General features: G+C 29.2%; 1 protein-coding gene across 1 annotated transcript in view; it reads right to left on the reverse strand.

Moving 5' to 3' along the window:
• Positions 1-14,109: 14,109 nt before the first annotated feature.
• Positions 14,110-25,346, reverse strand: part of LOC113373316 (fat-like cadherin-related tumor suppressor homolog) — a 15,924-nt gene continuing 4,687 nt past the window's right edge. The window contains 3 exon segments of the mRNA XM_026613624.1: positions 14,110-14,132; positions 14,208-17,565; positions 23,965-23,990. Of these exon segments, the coding sequence (XP_026469409.1) occupies positions 14,110-14,132; positions 14,208-17,565; positions 23,965-23,990 (3,407 nt within the window).

Here is a 25,346-nt window from a genome sequence, read left to right on the forward strand (position 1 = left end):
TGTATTTATATATCATGTTAAATATATTATGTCAGCGGTGGCCCCAAAGAAATCTGTTGTATAAAAGAGACGCTTTCAGAATAACAATCAGTAAAATAAATTGTATGGCGACACCAACCAACGAGCGAAAATGCAAAAGAAATATTATCTAACATTAATAGACAGAGATCTGATCGGTGTTTTCCGTTAGTTTTACTCAAAATTCACTCAATAAAATGCTCAGCTAGGTGTAAATGATATTTTTCCTTAAGGCAAGTTGCAAGAGCTTTCCGATACGTAAATCGACTTAATCAGTAAGAAATGAAAATTAGCTATTTCATATAATTTTCAAATGTTTATTTCAGCAATATTTAAATTTTTGTAGTCTTATTTAATAAAACAATGTTAAATTCATCCAATCATTCATTCACTAAAGCATATTATATAATTTTTTATAAAAACTGTCATGAAAAAAAATTTTTTTAGTATATAATTTTTTTTTAGTATATGGTATATAATTTTGAGCTTTTAAGTGCAACCTAAAGCTTTGGTCACATTGTATTCATTTTTGGTTATTGTGGTAAATTTTCATTACTTTTGATTATTTAAACTTTAAAGCCGTAATCCTAAATAATATTTCTATTACCACATTGAAAAATAATGACACAATTTCAATAATTTTTCTTTGAAGTGAAACTTTTTGTTCAACTTTGAAGTTAAAGTTTTCAAAATTGATCGACTTTAGGAGGTCCTCTTCTTAAAAAAATGTACTAAAGTAGTTTGGAAAATTCTATCAAAATTTAGCGCATTAAAATTGTAAAATGGTAAAATACTAGCTAGTTGGATGTTAAAAAAAATCGAGTAAAAAAACAAAAACCTAAAAATATCACGATCAGTTCAATGTTTGTTGTACGCGCATGCTCAATTGTGTTATTTCTAGGTTTTTATTTTTCACTCAATTTTTTTATAATAAATCTACCATCTATTTTAACATTATACAATCCTGATTATACGCGCAAATTTTTGATAAAACTTACCGACACACTTTAGTACATTTTTTTAACAGGATAGCCTGCAAAGGGGACTCATTTTGAAAATTTGAAATTCATAATTTAACAAAATGTCTTAATTCTTAAAAACTTGGGGTAATTTTATCATTATTTTCCAATGCGGTCTTAGAAAAGATATTTACAAATACGGATCCAAAGTTTAAAGTAATAAAAATAATCAAAATTAAACACAATAACCGAAAAATAGCCACAGTTTGATAAAAGCTCTAAGTTGTACTTAAAAGCTCACGAATTTCTAAGTACACATTGTAAGAATTTTTCTTAATTTTTTTGACCTCGTTTCTGGTAGGTGTTGAGTTCAGAGACACCCTGTATACATATGATTACATATTGTAAGTGAAAATATGCGATCTTGTCAAAAAAAATAAAAATAAACCACTAAAATCAAAAAATTGTTACACTTTTACCAAAGCTCTAGGTTGTAGTTAAACTATCGAAATGCATGGGATATTTTTATTGTTTTTTTCTTGACGTTGAGTTCTGGGACACCCTGTATTTACATGATGACATATTGTAAGTGAAAATATGCGATCTTGTCAAAAAAAAAAAGAATCACAAAAATCAAAAAAATGTTACACTTTTACTAAAGCTCTAGGTTGTACTTAAACTGTCGAAGTGCATGGGATATTTTTATTGTATTTTTCTTGACGTTGAGTTCTGGGACACCCTGTACACACATGATTACATATTGTAAGTAAAAATATGCAATCTTGTCAAAAAAAAAAAAAATTACCACAAAAATCAAAAAATTGTTACACTCACTAAAGCTCTAGGTAGTACTTAAACTGTCGAACTGGATGGAATATTTTTATTGTTGAGTTCTGGGACACTCTGTGTACACATGATTACATGTTGTGAGTAAAAATATGCGATCTTGTCAAAAAAAAAATAAACCACAAAAATCAAAAAATTGTTTCACTTTTAACAAAGCTCTTGGTTGCACTTGAAAGCTCATAACAGTCAAACGGCATGGGATATTTTTATTTTATTTTCTTATGTTGAGTTCTGGGACACCCTGTATACACATGATTACATATTGTAATTGAAAATTCTGCGATCTTGTCAAAAAAAAAATTAAAATAAATCACAAAAATCAAAAAATTGTTACACTTTTAACAAAGCTCTAAGTTGCACTTGAAATCTCATAACAGTCAAACTGCATGGGATATTTTATTTTATTTTTTTATGTTGAGTTCTGGGACACTCTGTATTCACATGATTACATATTGTAAGTGAAAATATGTAGTCTTGTCAAAAAAATGTTCAAAGAATATGAATCGGTTCATTAAGGCATATGGAAATCTTTTCCGTTATTTCTGCGTAAACATCAATATGAGTACACGCCAACACGATTGACAGATTAAGAGAAAAAATATGGCAAGTTTAATGAATAATATTTATTTTTTTTATCTCAACTTGTTTACAATTTTATTACCAACAAACAACAACAGAGGGCGATAGGGCGATCCCTTTCTACAATAATCTTCATATTGCGCGACGCTTTCTGAATTTCATTTAAAAGCTCGTGTTTTCCTCGGAAAGAAAACGTACCGGCAATTCTGTTTTTGAATTTTATTACATCTGCAAAACGTTAGAGAAATACTCTGTAAGCGTAAATAACAGTCCGGAATAATTTTAGTGACATGGGAAGAGGAATTCCTAATCAAATGGATTAGGTTTTACACTTTATGCCCGCACACAGTTTTAATAATAAAATTCGAGGTGAAATGTTCAAGTTTTATATTAAAAGATAAATTTTAAGAGTCTCCATCTCGATATTGGGGTGTAAAAATATTATAGTGAAAATAGTTGGATGTGCTCTTTTCAATAACAAAAATAATATTTAAAATATTACATACACTTACAAATATTTTGCAAAACTCAAAAACTGAGATCACTAAAATTAAATTGTTGCTCAAAGAATAGGGTACAGCGGAGCTTAAATTTTTGCGTGAAAACGGTACCACCGATATTTTAAAAACAAGTTAAGTTAACAATTTTTCACGACAATATTTGAAAGTAGGAGGCAAAATATGTATAACCAGCCGTCACCTTGATACTTACAACGTTGCTATCAGGAGTTGAACGCAATGTTTTAAAATCCATAACAAAAGTATTTTCTTTCGTTGTAAGTTTTTTTGGTCGTAAGCACTGTTGTTTAATTTACGAGACCTCAATATAATTTTTACGTATACGTTATTTAATCGTTTTACAAAAAGTATTGTTACTTTTAAGTTAGATTCAACAGTTTTTTTTATATAACCTCTGTAAAAGTTTATACCTAATTGGGGTAATAAAGACCAACTGATCCTTTACCCTGACAAAGGTGTACTGATGATTGTTTCTGACAAAATACTAGATCAAGGTTGTGTACAGTGTTATCTCTGTAAAAATGTACCCATGTGGTTTATATTTTGCATTGGTTCACTTATGTAGCTAATATTTCATAAAATCCCTTTAAAATTAAAAATAAGGCATTGTTTATGTTTGACCCATGGTTGTCCCATAACCCCGTCTATCGGGAAAAAGGACCAAGTGAATTTTTTTTGAAAAACAGCATTTCTACAATAATGATTTGGCTGGGAGTTTTACTAAACATAGTCAGATAGTTGTTTGAACTTATATAATGCTAACTAGCAAAATATAAAAAGCAACGTCAATCAATTTCACTCAAAAATTTAATAGGCAAGTATATGTAACAAATTACACAAGTTTTTGTAAATTTTATCTAGTTTTCAATAATGTATATAAATCAGGATGACCAGAAGTAAATTCAAAAGTTATATGACAAAATCTAAAAAAATGACCTAAACTTTTATATTAACTAGCAAGATATAAAAAACAGCGTAATAAAAATCAGTTTTACTAAAAAATTTAATATGAAAGTATATTGTATCTGTGACCCCTGGCCATATTTCATTTTACCCCGCCTATTGAATTAATAATAATAACTATACTAATAATAACTATTTTTAACACAAAAATAAATACTAAAAATATTTTAAATTAACATTATATTTAAATATCAAAAGATATATCACAAATTCAATTTCAAACAGAAACTAAAAAAAGATCAGAGCTGTTTCTGAGGATTTTGCAATTAACTGAGCCCAAAAAGCTTTATTGACTCCACTATTAAAAATCTCATTCTCCAGTAAATTATTTCTAGGTCTAGTTTAAAAACAAATATAAATTTATAATTTCGAATATATGATTTTAAACATGGATTTATATAATTTTGTTCCCAGTATCTTTTTCCGAGTGTTTTCCAGTGATTGATTGTATGTGTCGAAGTAGTATTTTTGCACATGATGTCCTCGGAATAAATTTTATTTTTTATCTTATTTTCGTTGTATATTTTTCGTTATTTTCACCAACTATGTGCAAGCAATCGGAAAAACGCAATTCCAATGCGGTGCCGCGGAAAATCAAATCATACACGGACTGACACATTCGGTTAGTTAGTTGATCAGACAGACTTCGGAAAAAAATCGAATTCAACAATTCTGGATATGTAAATAATAAAAATTTTGATGCCAAATGGTAAAGGAAAGTCACAAGTTTATTGTTACAAAGTAATTTTTAAATAAAAAAAATTATTTGTACAATTTGGCGGGCTTGGAACTTGAATAATGTAATAGATAGATGCTACAGTTTTCTTGCACTTTTTAGTATACAGAATGTTCGATTTTTGTAACGTTTTGAATCTCAGCACCACTACAAGACATATACATATACATACATATATATATATATATATATATATATATATCCTTTCCCAGGTATCCTTCCCTAATTATCTTTCCTGTCCCTGAGATTCGAACAGCTGCAAAAGGATAATTTTCCTTTTCTAATTATGTCGACTGTATTTTAATTATGCCAAGTTATTAACAAGTTGATTAAATTTAGTTCACACAATCTTAGTAAAATAATATTATTAATATTTATTATTAATCTTGTTGGAATGTTAAATCGATTACGAATGTGTCAATTACTAACTAATAGTGTTTTAATCTAGTTGTAAATTTATAACTTGTTATTGGCTTTGATTTTGACCGTAGTTGAAAGTGAAAGGAATAAAGTGTAAAATTGTTATTAACATTTGATTATTTATTAACGAAAAAATTAGTTTAAATTAAACTAAACGTGCAAGTCGTAAAATTGGTAATGGAAACGCCGGGGCGCCATTGTAGGTAATAAATTTAAATTTTTTGTTCAACAAATTTAATTTTTATTTTCTGACGCATTTCTGTTACGAATATAGTAATTTTTTTCTTGTAAAATATTTTATATAGAATGTAAAAAACTTCTTTTCGAAAGGAAATAGATCTTTCTTACATACGAGAGAATATAAACTAATTTCAGTAGAAAAGTTGTAGATATAAGATTTACCCGCAGACGCAAAGGTTTCAAAATGAATTTAGTTATAGAGATGGGAAAATGAAAGGATAATATCGATGTAGTCGATTAGAAAAAATAATGAAATTATTATATATTATTAGTAATAAATAAAATTTTACACGTGTACTATTTATAAAAAATAAATTAGCCCATGCGCGTGATTGATTTTGTTTCGCGGCAATAAAACTTACAATTTACAAGTTTTATTATAATATTTTATATTATAGTATTTTTGTTAGTTTTTTTTATGCAGGAAGAATGTATATGCCTTAAGCATAAGAAACAAATTTTAAAAAAATATTTATTATATGTAAAGTATCTGTAAAAAATAATCTATATGTCTATTACATGAACTACACAAAAATATATAGAATTTGCTTTGGGGTTCTATAAAACATTTGTAAATATTTTAATAATTTTTAAAGTCATAGATTTTTGATTTGTGTATAATTAGAGAAGTATATAATTATTTACAGCACACTTGAAAATTTTTAAATCAACTATTTAAAAAAATAAATTTCATATCTTGTTTTCCTAAAATCGATAAATATTTTCCATCCCCCATCCCGATTTTCTCCTAAAATCAGCATTACAGAAATACTGATACATACATACATCGAAATATGAATAATGTATAAAGTCGACATCGAAAAAGGCTTACGAGGAAAGTTCTTTCGAAAGAAATTCCCTCTCGCATTATTCATTATCAGTTGCTTCAAAAGTTTTGGGACTTTCGAAAAAAAAAATAGAGAAAATGTATGAAAAATAGTGGACAAGATGAATGGAAGTAAATACATATTTTTGAGGGTTAACAGTAGTATAAAATTTAATTTTAAATATAAGGTTGTCAAATATCTCCCTTCCGCCTTTTTGTATTATAAACCAAGAGCAAAAAAGCGGAAAGGAGATATTTGACAACCTAATATTTTTAACAATTTTTTAATATTATTTTTTAGAGAGGCCCAAAGTGCATACAATTATTAAGGGAATTTACTTTACCAAATTGTTGGCTTGACCATTGATGCTCCGCAAAAAATTAAATATTAAATAATTTTGTACGAAAACTTAATAAACTAGGTATGCAATATTGTAGAGAATTCAATAAGCTTTTTAATAGTGTATTCTTTTATATATGTGTAGTACTAAATTATAAAGATATTTAGTCAAAACTAAAAAATGTCTACAATTGCTTATATAGTTTCGAATATGCATAGATGCTCCTCCAATAAGAATTTATTATTAATTAATTTAATATGAGGACATACTAAACTAAGTATAAGGTATTGTAGAGAATTTAATAAGCTTTTAGGCAAGATATACTTCTTTCTATATATGTGTAATATTAAATTATTAAGATATTTAGCGACAACTAAAAAATATCAGTAATTGCGATCATTTTATGGAGTAAGCATGGAAGCTCCAGGAAAAAACATTAAATTGTTATTAGTTTGATTTTTATATTAAAATTAACATTACACTCTACTATTTGTTGAACACCATAAATGATAAACAATATGAGTAAAAAAATCAAAATATCGCAATTGTATATTCTAAGTTTAAAATAGAAATTTTCTGGACTCTATTCTTTCTATCTAGACCTCAAACAGTTGAGATATTTTATTCATTACCACTATTTTTTGCCACCTTGTTTCACTTACATTTTAATATTCAAAACTAAAACAGTGATATGAAGTAATTTAATATGTATCATCATACTATTATATCTATTCAGAAAAGATGTATGCATGTTTTACTCTCGACTCTATTTTTTCATCAGAATCTCATTGTTTAAATTTCAGTTCGTCTGACGTTTGCATTTATCCAAAATTAAATACATGCACACAGGTGTATTATATCCAGACATATCTTTATATAAACAATAACCTCCGTTCTGTTCACAAAGGCACACATTTGCATATTCGCTGCACTTAATTATGCGAATATCAGGCACTAATTTGCATCCAGGTAATTCAACCTAAATGTAAAATCTACACGAGGCTGACTGAACACCAGATATACACTTATGTACTATGTATAGTACACACTATAAAAAATTATTCTCATCTAATGAAATTTGTTTTAAAATCAAGGATCGATTTTGTTAAGAAAATGTGTATGATATTAAGCTTTCATGTATGTTCCATACGATAATGACAATTTCGGACATTTTTTTAGTGTTGACTAAATATAAGGTTGTCAAATATCTCCCTTCCGCCTTTTTGTATTATAAACCAAGAGCAAAAAAGCGGAAGGGAGATATTTGACAACCTAATATTTTAGTAATTTACTACAACACATATATAAAAGTATACACTGTTAAAAAGCTTATTACATTCTCTGTAGTATCACATATCCAGTTTCATTAATCTTCATACAAAATTATTTGATATAATTTTTTTTGCTGAGCATCACATCAAAAATCCATGAACAAAATGTATCAACCTCTCTTAGGGCAAAATACGACTTACTCCCAGCAATTTTTCAACTTTTGGCCTGAACAAATCTGAACCTAATAATCGATTACTATATTACATAACTAAATTATCCATTCATAAATTTTCCTCGTGTATAAATTCGATTCGCCTTCGCCTTTGTCTTCATATAGTTTTTATCAATGTTGCATTGAGGACAATTTAGGGTCACCAGAAAGATCAAATGCACTCGATAATTTAACATTTGGGACACAATGTGTTTGTGAATTATATATGCGTCATTTCATATTATCTTTGTAATTGAATACGTTAATAATCGTCAAGATAACGAACGTGATTTATTTTAAACAAGAACTATAAAAATACACTGTCGAACGCTCTGGTATCAGGAGGTAGTGATATCAGTTTTCCAAGTAAAAGAACTTTCGATTCGTTTCTAAAATTATCTTTTATATTTGTTTAGGTTTGTACAAGCTCTCAGATTATTTGTTACACATGTAGGCTGACTTAGGCATGTCGTACGCATTTTTTTTTACGCCTAAGAAATTCTTTTAAATCCATGTTGACACGTACATGTTACATGTTACATGTACTCACGTACACAAAAACCTTCTTTGGTACAAGATTTATTCAAATATATATATACGTGTATATATATATATATATATATATATAAATTTACATATATAAATAATTATTTTATTTTTATAACTTGTTTTACACTAATGACTTTGAAAGTCAATTGACCAGTTTTTGGGAAGTCTTATTGATTAATTGTATTTTTAAATATATTTGTATTAAGTATGTATTTTAATTTAGATTTGTTAATTATGAATGTTAATATCTATAAAATTATTTATGACTTTTTAGTTACCTCATAAATTAACATATAATAATTTGTAGGTTTGACTTACTATTTTCCATGAAACATGATCAATTTTAATTTAATTTTTCTAATACAAAAAACTAAGATAAAATATTAAAATAATGTGTAATTAATTGCATAATTATCCATATATTTAATAAAAATAATGTCATTTCATAAATGTTAAAAAAATAATTATAAAAATTTAAATAGTTACAATTATAATAAAAGTTAATTTTATACTGGTTTGTATAAGAAAAAATACTGCATAATGAAAAATAAAGCAAAAAAGTAATAAAAATATTAATAACATATATTATTAAAATTTTTGCAACAAACTTATTTAACTAAAAATACTTGAAATTTTTTATTTAATCCGTACTAAATGTGTGTCATCATTTAGTAGTTCTAAAAAATGCACAATAATTTGAACATTTTTATAATAAATTTTAATAAATAATTTGTGAAACATACAAACCATATGTTTAAATTTTTCATACATTATTTAGTATTGTTTTTGTAAAAATATTTAAAATATTGTACAATTAAAGCAAAATTAAATCATGAAATTTTTTGTAAAATAGTTTCAAAATTTAAAAGATATAAAAAAATGGTTGAATTTACAAATTTATAAAAAGTATAAATATATAAAAAGTATATGGTATTGAACTTATGTATTTATTCTGAACGTTTCGACACAGTATGTGTGTCATCATTTAGCAATTCTCAAATAAATATAAAATTTTTACATAAAAACCTAAATAATTTTAAAAAAATTAAACAACATACATACCATATCAGAAAGATCATGAATGTTTAAATTTTTCGTAAATTATTTAGTTTTTTTGTGTGAAAATATTTGTATTAGTGCATTTTTTATAAAAAAATGGTTTCATAATTTCAAAGGTAAGAAAAGAATTTTTAAAAGTGTATAAATGTGCAAAAAAAGTTTTAATTTTAATAGTATATACATGAAAAAATGTACATCATATCCCAAAATGTGGAAAATATTTATAAAAAATAAATTACATACACAATTTATGGAAAGCTTTTTATTTAAAAAAATAAAATCTTAAGTTTTAATAGCAATTCAGAAAAAAAATCATATACATCTAATTTATTTTACATTGAAACTTTGACGATAGTTTGATCAATTTTGCACAATCGTTTATGCAAAAAAAGGAGCTTAAAGTACTCATAAAAATATGAAATAGTTACATTATCCTTATATTGTAAAAGCATAGCATTTAATTAAAAGTCCTTTCAACAAACAACCCCGTATTAAGCTAGATTATCATCATCAATTTGCTAAAAGCAAAATTCTACTAAAAACCTATGCAATTAATAAATTACATCATTTATAATAAATTGCACTTTCCATGTGCTAAATTAGCACATTATAGCCTCTCTTTTACAATACAGTAGGTATTATATAACAATAATCCGCTAAGTTGCAGTATTTGAAATATGCGTATAAGTTGTTAATCTGTATTTACAAACGTTAAATGCACTTCTCATATTATATAATATTCCGTGTATTATACAAATAACAAAGGATTATTATCATAACGTAAGCTCAAATGCCAAAATTATATTTGTTGGGCCAATAATCAACAATATATTTGGATAATGGTAATAATTGATCATGGAACCCAGAGATTCTATAAATTTACTGAATCAAATTATTTCTATTATATATTTTTCTACTTTTCGGCTCAGCCCTGTCTGAATATATTAAAAGAAAACCTTTAATATTTTCTATTCAGATTTCCATCTGGGTTTGAGGAAATTTTTCGCATCGAGTTCTCCATTGTTGAAAATCTGTGTTTTCTCTGCGGAAAACTAATGTTATTGTTTCTAGATTGAATCAATATTGATATTCTGCTTTTATCCACATTCATATGTAATATATATATATATATATATATATATATATATATATATAATAAAAATTGGAGAAATCTCTCATAACCCACAAATTTTGTTTGACCATCGAGTTATTAATTGTAAATTCGTTACAATTTTATGCAAAATTTTACTATAATGACGTATATATTTTATCATGCAATTTTATAGAAAATTTTATCTATTTTTTAAAAATGTAAAATATTCAATATGTATTCAAACAAATTTTCGAAATATTTGCAAAAAAGTGTCCACGATTATGATTATTAGTAAGTTAGGTTTGACCGGCGAGTTATTAATTTCAAATTCATTCCAATTTTAAGGAAAATGTTACTATATATATATATATATATATATATATATATATATATATATATATATATATATATATATATTTGATGCATTTTTATATCGTCTTCTCAGAAGTAAATTTTAAATTTAAAAATTACTCATATATTCCCATATGAATTTCACATCTCACCATCAATATTCAATCGATTCATTCGATTCGATCGATTGTGCGATTTGTAAAATCGCTTCCAATCAATTTCTAAAACCATCAAATTACTGATAATTAATTATAGTCACGCTTTCCTTTCTAAAAGACTTCTTTTTAATTGATTTTTAATCATGTATGTTGGAAAGCTGCAATAAATTTCAATTCATTTATTGCATGTCAGAATTAACACTAATTGGTAGTAAGATAGATGGAAGATATTAATTGAAAAATTTAAAAATTAAATACAAAAAGTATAACATTTGTAGAATTTTTATATAGGTTTAGATAGAGGCGTACAAATAATCCTTTATCCCTGGCATTAATTTCCCATCAATTTTCTTAGCAATTTTTGCCAAATCTTTTTGTCTATTGTTCTACGAGCGCGTAAAAATATTTTACAGCCTCTCATAAATTTCAAAGTGGCTATAAAAATACTATAAACATCAGCTTTTATTTTATTCTTCAACTTTTCTCTATTTTTCTCTATTTGAGTGAGTAATCGCCTTATTATTGTGTGCTAGCCATAAAAATATGCGAAAAATTTCATAGCACTTTTAAAATGTGAACAAATCATGTGGAAAATAACGCTCTTATAGTTAAACTAATAAAATAGCTGAGGACTAGAAATTATAAATTATATTATAAATATAGATTTATAATTTTAATACAATGAACTACAGCTAAAAATATATTTTTCATTTACTTCTATTTTATCAAAAATTAAACTTTCATACAAAGTAGTTTTATTAAACGTCTCTTCTATTTACCAAGAAAATAGCAAACTTTGAAAATTCATTACTGGAAAGTTTGTTAATTAAATCTATTATGTACTACTCAAAACAGATCTTTATAGATCCTATTGCTAATATTTGCATGGATCTTTATTATAGGTATTTATATATTTTTCAACTTTCAATAAATAGATTTTTGAATTTTAGACTAGAATTTACACATATAGATTCCTTAACATTTCTTAAAATGATATAAAATTATCCACAAAACTGTATCATGAAAAAATTACAGCATTATAGTAAAATTTTGCATAAAATTGCAACGAATTTACAATTAATAATTTTATGGTCAAACCAAATTTGGATCGTGGACACTTAGTGTATAGTATAGTATATTGCAAATATCAAGAAAATTTGTTTGAACACATATTAAAATATATATTACATTTTTAAAAATATATAAAATTCTCTGTACATCTGCATAAAAAATATATACCACGTTATAGTAAAATTTTGCATAAAATTGCAAAGAATTTACAATTAATAACTCGCTTTGGCAAACCAAAGATAATATGTATCATCAAGGACACTTTTAAAGTTTTTTGCAAATATCTCGAAAATTTCGTTTAGCACTTAATAAATGTTTTACATGTATGAAACTGCCTCAAAAAATATATACATCAATATAGTAAAATTTTGCATGAAATTGCAACGAATTTACAATTGGTTAAAGCGAACCTTATAGGCCTCATAATCCTGGACACCAGTTTTTTGCGAATATCTTGGAAATTTGTTCACATACTTAATTATTGTTCTACATTTTTGAAATATACATACAATTCTCTATACAACTGCATTAAAATAAATATACAACATAGTAAAATTTTTTTTGCATAATATTGCAATGAATTTAAAATTCCTAACACGATAGTTGTTGGCTTGATATGTGTTATTTGTTGTATTGCAATCGGTTTAGTTTTCACAGTATAATTACCAAAAGTCAAATGTCTTTTTACCCCGTCGTACCCTATTTCATCACATCGTGATAAATTATTCACTTCAATTTGATTTTTTTCCGACATCGTCACACATTGCTATCAAAAGTCATTTGTATATTTCACGGCGACATCCAAATGATTATTTGAATATTCATGATGGATTATTGTAAAGAGCTTCTCGAGTTGTATTTTTTCCGTGAAAGGGAATAATTTTTTTACACAATAAAATTCGGTGACGAACTTTACGACTTCTGTGTCGGAATAATGAATATTCAAGGACTGAGATTAAATAATATCTGATTGACAAGATGGGAATTAAGAAATCAGAAATCTATTTAAGGAAATAAATAATTTTTAATAAATAATTATGTAAAAAATATATTTAAGTAAATAAAAACTTCTTAGGCGTGACCAGAAAGTAACCCGGATCGCAAGGCAACTGAATTTCGTTACTAATAATTATTTAATTAATTTTACGCTAACTTTATCTATAATGTATAATTTTTTATTCAATTTTTATAGAAAATTTCATTTGGTTTTCAGAAATATATAATGTTCTATAAGAATGCAAACAAATTTTCGAGATTTTTGCAAAAATCTATAAAAGGATCCATATTTACTAACAATAAGATTCGTTTAATCGTCGAGCTATTAATTATAAATTTGTTGCAATTTTATGCGAAGTTTTACTATAATGTTGTATATATTTTTTGATGCAGTTCTTTAGAGAATTTTATATAATTTTTAGCAATGTAAAATGTTTAATAAGCTCTGAATGTAATTTTCGAGATATTTGCAAAAAAACTGTAAAAGGGTCCCATTTAATTAAGTTTGGTTTGATCATCAAACTATTAATTGTAAATTTGTTGCAATTTTATGCAAAATTTTACTATAATATTGTATATATTTTTTGATTTCAATAGAAAATTTTATATAATTTCTAGAAATGTAAAATATTTAATAAGTGTTAAAACAAATCTTCGAAATATTCGCAAAAAAAACTACAAAAATGTCCACAAATGTTATCCCTATTAAGTTTGGTTTGACCATCGAGTTTTTAATTGTAAATTCGTTGCAGTTTTATGCAAAATTTTACTATAGTGTTGTATAAATTTTTTATGCTGATTTTTGGAGAATTTTATGTAATTTTCAGAAATGTAAAAAATTCAGTAAGTGTTTAAACAAACACTCGAGATATTTGCAAAAAACTAAAGAAATATACAGTATTATCAAGGTCTAGTCAAACCATTGTCTGCCAATTTTTCGAGATAATGGTAAAGAACCTTCTTGCATATAGCCTACAAAAGAATTAGTACAAATATCTTACCTTTATCATCGATTGCAAAGTATCCCAATCCTGTGCCTCCTGTGATGGTGTAAGTAATCCTAGAACAGGGCCCCGGCGGGTCGTCGTCCGTGGCCAAGGCTCTCATCACTTTAGAACCGGCTGGTAAATTTTCACTCACTGAACCACTCAACACAAAATCAGAAAACACTGGCGCAAAACTATTTTCATCGACGTCCACAATTTCCACTATCAAAACAGCTTTGGAGGTCAAAGCTGGCGAACCGGAGTCTCTGGCTTCGATGGTCAAGGTATGAAGTTGGCGTTCTTCGAAGTCTAAGGGTTTGGAGACTCTGATGGCTCCTGATTTTTTGTCAACTCGGAAACAAGGTTCGCCTTCGGCTTCGTCGGGGAGTAAAGAGTATTTTATAATGCCACCGGCGCCTAGGTCAGGGTCAAAAGCGTCGACCATGGCTACAAGAGAGCCTAAGGGTACGTCTTCGCGTATACGGACAGTCACAGTTTCCAAAGCAAATTTAGGAGCATTATCATTTACATCGTCTATAGTGACTCTTACCAAGGCATCAGCATACAAACCACCACCATCTGTAGCCCTTAAACGCAGTTCATACAACTCCTGACTTTCCCTATCCAAGAAGTTACTGACGTACAAAAATCCGTTATCAGGATTTACCGCAAAGTCTTTGGTATCAGTTACCAACGAGTAACGAACTTTGGCATTGGCACCATAATCTGCATCGGTGGCATTTGGCCGAAAAATCACAGTGCCATTCAACGCGTTTTCAGTAACCCGAAAACTGGCGAATGCCTTCTCGAATTTAGGAGCATTGTCGTTGACATCAAGAACTGTTACAGGAATTATACGTGATTGCGATTTTTGTGGTTTACCCAAATCGTACGCGGTTACATTTAGATAGTACTCGTACTCGTGTTCGCGGTCTAAATAACCTATAATTTGCAGTTCACCAGTTTCTGGATCTAAACGAAACACTGAATCACTATCACCACCGGAGATACCGAAAATCACACGACCGTTGTAGGACATATCGCGGTCTCTTGCACGTAAAGTTAGTAAAACTGTGCCTAAAGGTGCTGATTCGTTCACACGTACTTCGTTAGGGAAATCTATAAACTCAGGGGCGTGTAGGTTATCCCTGTGCCTAGCGTGTCTAGGCTCGGGCGAAGGCAGAGGTAAGTTATTTCTTTCAGCAGAAGCCAAAGCTTCAGTCAATCGTCTTGCTACACCAGTTTCACGACAATTAGATACACCTGATTTGTCCAAAGTGTTGGTTAATTTTATATGCACAGTGACTACATCAGAAAAATGTTTACCATCAGTTGCTGTAGCGTTAACAAAACGCTCATCAGACCGTACATCACTCAAATCACAATCAACAGTCAAAACTCCTGATGACGTGTCCAAGGCAAAACAGTCGTCCTCGCTTCCTGAAACCACACGATAATAAATTATATTACCAGCGTCCAAGTCAATTGCAGACAAAGTTATCACTTCTGTGCCAATGGGTGCAAATCTTGATAATCTTACTTCGCAATCAACGCGTTCAAATTGCGGTCTATTATCATTTACATCTCGCAACTTGATATTTAGTCGTAATTCAGTTTGGCGTCTGTAAGGCAAACCCCAATCCGATGCACGAATCAAAAGCGCGTATTCACGTCTCATGGATTCGTAATCCAGTAATCTTGTTGTACGTACTGCACCACTAAAATGTTCTATCTCGAAAGGTACGTCTTCGATATTTGCTATACTGTAGGATATGTAAGCGTTTTCACCACTGTCACGATCTTTGGCGGTAACTTTGGTAATAAAAGTGCCACCAGGTTCGTTTTCATCAGCAAAGACTGTGATTTCTGTTTGGTCAAACTCAGGATCGTTATCGTTGGCGTCTTGGACGTTAATTTTGACTTTAGCTGAAGATTGTTTACGTGTTCCAGTATTACCTTGGTCAATAGCAGATACTGTTAATGTATAAAACGCTTTGGACTCAGCATCAAGCATAACACTTGTATACAACATGCCGGAGTTAGGGTTGATCCAGAACTCGCCGCCTTCGTTTCCGCCGACAATTTCCAGGAAAACTTGCGCGTTTTTGCCTTCGTCTTTGTCAGTGACTTTTAGACGTATAACTGGAGAGTTTATGGGTGATGTTTCAGGTACAGATATTTCGTACAACTCTCTTGCAAATACAGGTGCGTTATCGTTTGCGTCCAACAAGTGCACAGGAACAGCTTTGTAACTTTCTCGAGTGGGCGTACCACGATCAACAGCTCGTAAAGTTAAATTATAACCTTGTGGAGTGGCTTCTCTATCTAATTTCTTGTGCACTTCGATGTTGAATTCACCAGGTGTATCGGTTCTTCGGACTCTAAAGTGGCCATCCGGGTCACCGTCGACGATATCCAAACTTTTGACTTGACCGTGGACACCAGAATCTTTGTCAACTACACGCACGATTGCGTACACCAAAAAGTCGGAGTTTTCTAGAATGTCTGGCAAAGGGTGTACATAAATATCTGGTGCAAATAAATTGACTTGGCGGACTTTGATGCGTACTTTAGCCTTACTACTGTGACCCGTGCCTTTGTTTTTGGCACCTCCACGATCAGTCGCTAAAATTTGAAGCTCGTGCAGGGATTTTTCGGTGAAGGATAAAGGCCTGGTTAAAGTTACTACTCCTGATGTGGCGTGTACAGCAAATTGGTCAGTTTGTTCCACAAACGAGTAGTAAATTTCACCGTTGATTCCGAGATCAGCATCTTCGGCATCGACGCGTAAAATATCTGAGTGTATAGGCGTGTCCTCGTTTATTGTCACTGAATACTGATCGTTCGGGTAAAACAAAGGGTTTAAATCATTTGTGTCTAAAATTGTGACTGATACATTGGTATCAGCTTCGCTGACAATTTTACTCTTACCATTTTGTCTCAAAATAACCGTGGCATGGATTTCTAGTAAATACCTATCCTTGCGTTCACGATTCAGCACAGCCGTGTTACCAGTACGTGTCCTTAAAATTAAAAAACTAAAATCACCAACAGTTCTCTCTTCAGCCTTAAAAAACTTATCCTTGTCCCCTGCTGATATCTTATACTTGACATCGGCCTGTTGCCAGATGCCGGACAGACGCAATCCGGCTCTGTCTTCGTTCGCCGGCTGAATGAGGAAGGTTTTTCCGGGACTGTTTTCCGGAACACTGACATTATATATTGGATGGGAAAAGCGTATGGCTTCTTGAGGTGGTCGACTTATTCCTAATGTCGTTGTTATTATTGAGGCTAGGAGTAAGGAGATTTGTAGCAGCCATGTGCTCCGGCTGCTTGAGCCGGTTGAATGCGCCGGCATTGCATGGAGAAAACGCTAGCTCATGCTCAGAATCCTGGAAAAAAATAAGAAAAAATTAGTAGAAAGAAGTCATATTATAACTATAATACTAGCGTAGAGTAAAGGTCCACCACCGAAAAAGGTCAGTCATTATCTAGATTCTTACGGCGGTTCTTCGGGATCAAAACGGCATCATTTGAAAATCCATAACAAAAGTATTTTCTTTCTATATTAGTTTTTTTAGTCGTGAGCATATATTTTTTTTGACGCAGATTTGTGAAGAAGATTTAGTAATTTTTAGATATGTAATATATTTAATAATAGTTTGAACAAATTTTTGAGGTTTTGAGCACTGTTGTTTAGTTTACGAGATCTCAATATTTTTAAGTCTATATTATTAACTTCCCGTAGGGTAAGTTATTGTAATGGGCCAAAAATCGAAATTGAAAATTTTTACATTTCTCGACGTTTTGAAGGTTTCTGAACGTTTTGGCATACCTCAGAAAAAATGGATGTGTGTGTGTGTGTATGTATGGATACAAATTTCCAGTCACGTTTTCGGGCACACGGATCAACCGATTTGAATGATTCAAAAAACATTCGATTCCTATTGATAGGGAAAAGAGCTGATTAGTTTTTGGAAAAGGCAGGTCCAGCCGTTTCGGAGATACGGAGCAAAAAGTGCAGAAAATAGAAATCGACTTTTTGAGAGAACGGCGTATCCGATTTGAATGATCTAAAAAACATTCAATTAGTAATGATTGTGAGAAGTGTTTATTAGTTTTTTGCAAAGGCAGGCCCAGCCATTTTGAAGATACGGAGCTAAATATGTAAAAAATGGCAGTTTTTGAGAGAACTAAGCGTCCGATTTGAATGATTCAAAGAAGTTTCTGCTTGTCTTAACAAAATAATTGATATAGGAAAAAAAAATTTTTGTTCCAATTTTTTTTTTTTTTAAATTTTTTTTTTGTATATCGAAAATAATTCAGATTTTATTTAATTCTGACTAAAGTCTAATATAACTTTAACAAATAATTTTAACTTTGCAATTCAGTTTATATAATTCTTAGAAATATTAGACAATGTTACAATATTTATAATAATCTATTTGAAAACATTCAGTACTCCTCGAACATTTCGTTACGGTACGGGAAGTTCCAGCAATTTGCCTTAAGGCACGATGCCATACACCCCACTAGTTCTTATTATTATTTATGTTTGCAAAAAACTATCAAAGTGTCCACGATTATCAAGCCGATTAATTTTGGTTTGACCATCGAGTTTTTACTAATTTATGAAAAATTTTACTATAATGTTGTATATTTTTTTGATGCAGTTTTATGGAGAATTTTATATATATTAGAGAAATAAATTATATTTAACAAGTGTTCAAAACAAACTTTCAAGATATTCGCAAAAAACTAAAAGAAGTGTCCACAATTATCAGTTTGGTTTCACCATAGAGTTGTAAATTTCAATATCCTTGCAATTTTATGCGATTATATAGTATATAAATTGGACTTTTGTGCCCCGCCCTACACTATTATATATTTATTATATACATATATATATATATATATATATATATATACATATTCATATTTTGAGATCTGAGTTCGTATTTCCGCGTTGTAAGCGAATACTGATGGCGCACGGAAATGTCTGCTTTTAGCGATTAAACTGAAATTTTGACGACATTTCTACAATTGTATGAAGCTCATATTCAGAATGAAACGAGAACATTATTAAACCCAACACTCGACGTGTATGAATGATGTAAAACACCAGAGTTTGCGAATATCAGCCACACAAGAGGAACTAATATCCTTCAAAATTATTTGAAATTTAATAGATATCTATAATACAAATTTCTAAATAAAATTATTCCTAAAGGGTAAAACAATCCGCCCTATGATGTGGTACAGTGTACACCCTTCACTGGAAAAGGATTCTTCACAATGCCATCGTTAATGGTATATCTTCTACTACAAACCCTATTTTATTTTATATATAATATAGTTGGGGTTTAACAAGCGAATCGAATTTTATTCAGATTCCCGAGGGATGTTTTAGATTTTAAGGACTGTAGGGTACGCTATAAATAAATAAGAGCGGAACGATCGGAAAAGAGTCATGAATGGAAAATAAAATAGATTTAAGTGCAAAACTTTACATACGAAAATAGTAAAAATAATACACAGTAATAGAAAATAGACTTCGAAATATTTTTTGATTTCGAAATGTCATAGGTTAAAATATCGATCCATTATCTTTAAAATGCGGTATGTGTATCTGTTATATTTTGCTTGTTTCTCTTTTATTTTTTGAAGGAAAAGTATCGTAGAATTATGCTCGAAAACGCGAAATGCGAAATGTGAAATGTGAAATGCTCCACTCAACAGAGTTACCGCGTTTTGCTCTCATGTAAACACGTTCTCGTAATAACAGCACGTACATGGGTACCTCCCACCTAGCTATAGGTACATCTCTATATTGTATATATATATATATATATATATATATATATATATATAATATATTATGTTATATCTAAAGTTTGATCCAGAAGAAAAGATGAAAAACGCGGCTACAAAAGTGTGCCAGTGTGTATGTGTATCACTATACAACAGAGCCTAATGCGAAAATATAAAAAGACAAATAAAAAGTTCACACCGAAAAAAATATCAAAGCATTTCACATCGATAAAAAGCTGATGCAAAATATGAACTAGTGGTGCATAGCATTTTGTCCTAAAACAAGTTGCATGAACTTTAGGAAATGTGTAATAATTGACTTGATCAAACGAAATTGAGATTCATATATTTATATAAAATTTTCAATTGCACAATTACACATGCCATGTATATAGCCCCTGATAATATTCAATGCTTTAAATTAATGACAACATTTTTTAAACAACTAGAAGAGTTTTGTGGACTTGTTTTTTCGCTGATTCCAAAAAATGGCTTTTGAATTTGTGATATTCAAATTGTGACTCATCACATCACAAAAGCGACTTTTGACATATTTTGTTTTATTCATAGTTTTTGAAACTTTTATGAATTTTTATTTTAGTATGTTTTTTAGGATCATAATATCTATCATCAAAAAAAAGTTTCATCGAAAAAAAAATTTCAACAGTTAAGCAGGAAGAAACGGCTCGACCAATCTTTGTCCATAACTTATCAGGACGACTCCTGAATATTTTTCGAATATCTTTTGAATTTTTAAAATCGAGTCAGAATTTTTGGCTAAAACGTAGATGAAAATTTTTCTCTTTTTTCTTAATTACTAAGAAACGGTTCAGCCGATCGTTGCACAAAACTGAGAATAGATAATCCATATCAAAATACATCGATTGACTCTTAAATTTTTGAAATCGGTTCAACGCGTTTAAGCAAATGTCGATGAAAGTTTCAAATTTGACAAACGCCAAAAAAACGATACTAATTTTTGCAAACTTTGATAAATTTTTAAAAATAAACGATTTTAGTATGATCTAGAAGACTACGGTATCTACCGTCAAAAAAATAATCATAAAAATCGTCGATTTTTTTTTTAACTTTATTACAAGAAAACGGCCCGGCCGATCTCTACCAAAAACTAATCAGCACGATTCCCACTCAATATCTTTCGAACGGTTTTTGAATTTTCATAATCGAATCAGAATTGCGAGCTAAAACGTAGACAAAAAAATTTTCACTTTTCTGCGATTTATAAAGAAACGGCTTGGTCGATCGTCGCACAAAACTGACTAATAATAGTCCTCATCGAGATACTTCGAATGGCTTTTAAATTTTTGAAATCGGTCCAGTCGTTTTCGAGAAAACGTCGATTTACGGCAAAAAATCTGTTCACACACACACACACACACACACATACTTTTTCCAAATGGTCTCATTCGATTCAGAATGGCTTGAAACGCCGAAAAAACATAAAATTAGCGAATCGGATTTTTTTATGAAAGCATAAACTTCTCCTTCGGAAAGTTAACAAAGTCAAAATCATATATTTCTGGAAAATTTTTAAAAAAAATTTTAGGACTTATAACAAGTTCTCAGTAGTTTGTGACTAATGAAACCATTCCTAAATACAGCATCATAGAACATATTAAAATATTAGCAAGGAAAATCGGACGTAGTACTAAATAGGATATAAAGCATTTATAAAAGTCAATTGGTTATTTATTATGAATTTTGTAATGTGGTCTTTTATTCAGATCTTTAATAATTTTATTTGTTTTAATTTTCAAGTAAGTTAAAAAAAATTTTAATCAATAAAATTGAACCTACAGATTCAAATTTCAATTCGGATTGATATAATTTTTTATAACAAAAGTTTTGAAAAGTTGGTTATCAAACGGATTCAAATTTTAATCAGGTGGGTTTTAATAAGGGCCGCGGCAACGCGTGGCGGGTGGTATGCTAGTATATATATATATATATATATATATATTATATATATAGTATATGACAATCCATTCCACATAAATTCATTCATCCCCCATGCATCTTTTCCTCCTACCGGCTACTATCGTGTCACAGTCACAGTCGTCACAATTCTCCTACGATTCTCGAATCGATTGACAGATGACATTTTCGTTTTATTTCTCACGTTTTCTTCAACATACACATAAGACATGCCCATTTTCTCTTAGCAGAAGGAAAGAAAATTCTTCTACTTTTCTCGTGGTGGTGCCTTATTTTTCCTCACTCTTACCCTCTAAAAGAGGGTTGAACTGAAGGTGAGATGAGGATGAGATGTTTCACGATCGCGAGCACTTCTGGGCGATACAATAACACGATTTTTGTTTTTTCTTGCCTGTTTTTTTTATTTTTCTACATATGATTGAAGAGTTGGCGAGATAAGGGATAATTTGTATTAAATTTAACTTGTTGATGAGAATGCCATATGCGATTGATACATACAATTGAAAACTTTCAATATTTTTTTGTAATTAGATCACTTTTTGTACATCTATATTATTTTACAAAGTTCATTAAGATCATTCTTTTCAGAAATGTAACACATTTATTAAGTGTTTGAATAAGTTTTTGAAATATTTGCAAAAAAACTATGAAAATGTCAACGATTACAATGCATTAAGTAAGGTTTGACAAGCGAGTTATTAACTTCCCGTAGGGTAAGTTATAGTAATCGCAAAAAAATCGAAAATGAAAATTTTTATATATCTTCACGTTTCAGAGGTTTCTGAATATTTTGGCATACCTTAGAAAAAATGGATGTATGTGTGTGTGTATGTGTGTATGTGTTTGTATGTATGTGTGTGCGGATACAAATTTTCGTCGACGATTTCGGGAACAATTTGAAGCAATTTGAATAATTTAAAAAACATTCGATCCGTATTGATAAGGAGACGTGCTGATTAGTTTTTGGCGGAGGTAGGCCTAGCCGTTCCGAAGATATGGGGCAAAAAGTGCCAAAAACGGTACCTCAAAACTTGAATACTTTACTTGAGTACTTTTGAATTAATAATTCAAAAAACATTTTACTTGTATTGACAAGATGAAGATTTGATCAAATTTTCATAAGGGCAGGTCTAGCGGTTTCGGAGATCTAACGAAAAAAGTAAAAAAAAAATGCCATTTGGCGGTCAAAAATGATCATTAGACATATGCACATAAAATTATCAGATATTTTATAGAGATTTTAACAATAAGTATACATTTTGTTAACATTCCTATGGGTTCCGTACCAATGCTTATGCGTTAGACAGCGACACGGCGCTTACGCGCTTTATATTTTGTCTCTATGCAGTTAAAGCAGTACGATTGCTTTGAAAAAAAGTTCAGATCTTCCAACATATGTCAAAATAAAGAAAACATTTTTTTTCAAAAAAAAAAAAAATTAAATTTTTTTTTTTTTTAAATGTTTTTTTTCAATTTTTTTTTTCAAAAAAAAGTAATTTTTTGTCAAATTTATAGTTTCTCAAAAATCTTATTTTTTCGAAGTAATTTTTTTTCAAAAATGTTAATCGTTTTTAAAAAAATAATAATTTTTGGTACGGGAAGTTCCAGCAATTTGCCTGAAGGCACGATGCCCTAATTGCCTTAAGACAGAATTCCACTTACAGCTAGTTAATTTTAAATTTGTTGCTAGTTTAACAGTTATATACTTCCCGATATAAAAGTTTGGAATAAAACGACTTTGAATTCGATCTTTCATTTTCTTTAGCATTTAATTAAAAATTCGGGACATTTTTTTGGTTTTTGTCAAATAACTCACAAGTATCAGGGGAAAGCACCCTTTTCAGTTAGATAAGATAGATTCATTTACAATTATGTGATATATATATATTTTCTACTTCTATTAATTATCAATTATAAAAGTTATAAGGTCTTAATATTAATACAACAAATGTTTTAAAATTTTGACTACTGATTATTTAAAAAAAAAAAAAGTAGTATTTTTTACCATTTTTCCAAGAATTATCAGAGTTCCTGGAAAACAATGAATTCAGTTCATCCATTACGGACTATTTTCCTCTCTCATTGTTATTCTAACATGGCTCATAAAAGAACAACAATAACTAATTATTTTAATGTTTATTTGTTTGTTAGTTTAGCATCATCTACATCCGTCGTAGAGTCATTTTAATTTGTCGGATTAAAAAAAGCTTAGACAAAAAAGTTTTATTTCTATATGTATATATATTATGTTTCCTTGTCATGTTCCTTTAATATAATTCGGTTTAGTTTAGTGCCTCCAATTCTATTTTTGAATTCTCCAGTTTATTCATTTAGCATCAGAGTTGCCTTCTATATCCACACGACGTCCTTTAAAAATAGAACATCCTGGTTGAACATCAGTTTAAATTATTCTCAGAAGTTGAATGTAAAATAATATACAATTTATGATAATAAAATCATAAAACAGCCATGTAATGTAATACCACATAAAGGAAATCTTTAAACAAATAATTGGTAATAGTTACAACCTCAATTTTTCTTTGACTTGAAAATAACATGTGTATTTTTATTTTTATCTTAAACGATTAATTAGTTATAGTTACACACTCCATTAGCATTAATAATCATTTTACTATTTTAAAATATTTATGTCAATCCAATAATTAATTTAGTTCCAGCCTTCATTTTTCTCTGGGTGTGTCATAAGCAAAAGCATTTGTTCATAAAGTGATCTCATTGCATAAATTTATTATGGATATTGTAAACAGTTTTGTTGAGAACAAGATTTATAAACATGTGATTTAATTTTATGACCATGAAATTATATATACATGTATGTATTTAAATTTTCCATTTTGAGCATTGATAATTGAAATTTTTGTTAATTTGGGTTGTTTTCGTTTTCTTAGGCAATTTAATATATAAACACAAGGACAATATAAAATAACTAACTAAAGAATAATTGTGTTAGAAATGTGATGTTTAATGTATTTAATAATACAGTTTAATATTGCAATTTGAAATTTGCAATATAAAAAAAATTACAAGAAAACTATAGATAGTAAATTATTTTTTAAGGAGTATAAAAAGCAGTGCGTTTTTATTGAGCTCTTCAGGACGCACTGGATGCATCACAAACTTGTACTTTAATTATATTAATCCTTAATATATCTATTTTGAGACAAAATTTCCAAATTTGCTAATTTTGCAAAACAATCTTGAATATTTAGTTTTTTCATAAATGATGTGTCCGACTCTATTCGAAGAGAGTAAATAGTAGAGTATTTTCGACAAGCTCCTCAGGACGCACCAGATGTGGCAATAAACTTGTAATTTAAATATGTTATTATCAATATGTTTATTATGACATAAATTAACAAATTTGCT

Source organism: Ctenocephalides felis, unplaced genomic scaffold (genome assembly GCF_003426905.1).
Source record: "Ctenocephalides felis isolate EL2017-DRISC unplaced genomic scaffold, ASM342690v1 CF-g0.4_SCAFFOLD_01604, whole genome shotgun sequence".
Taxonomy (NCBI): domain Eukaryota; kingdom Metazoa; phylum Arthropoda; class Insecta; order Siphonaptera; family Pulicidae; genus Ctenocephalides; species Ctenocephalides felis.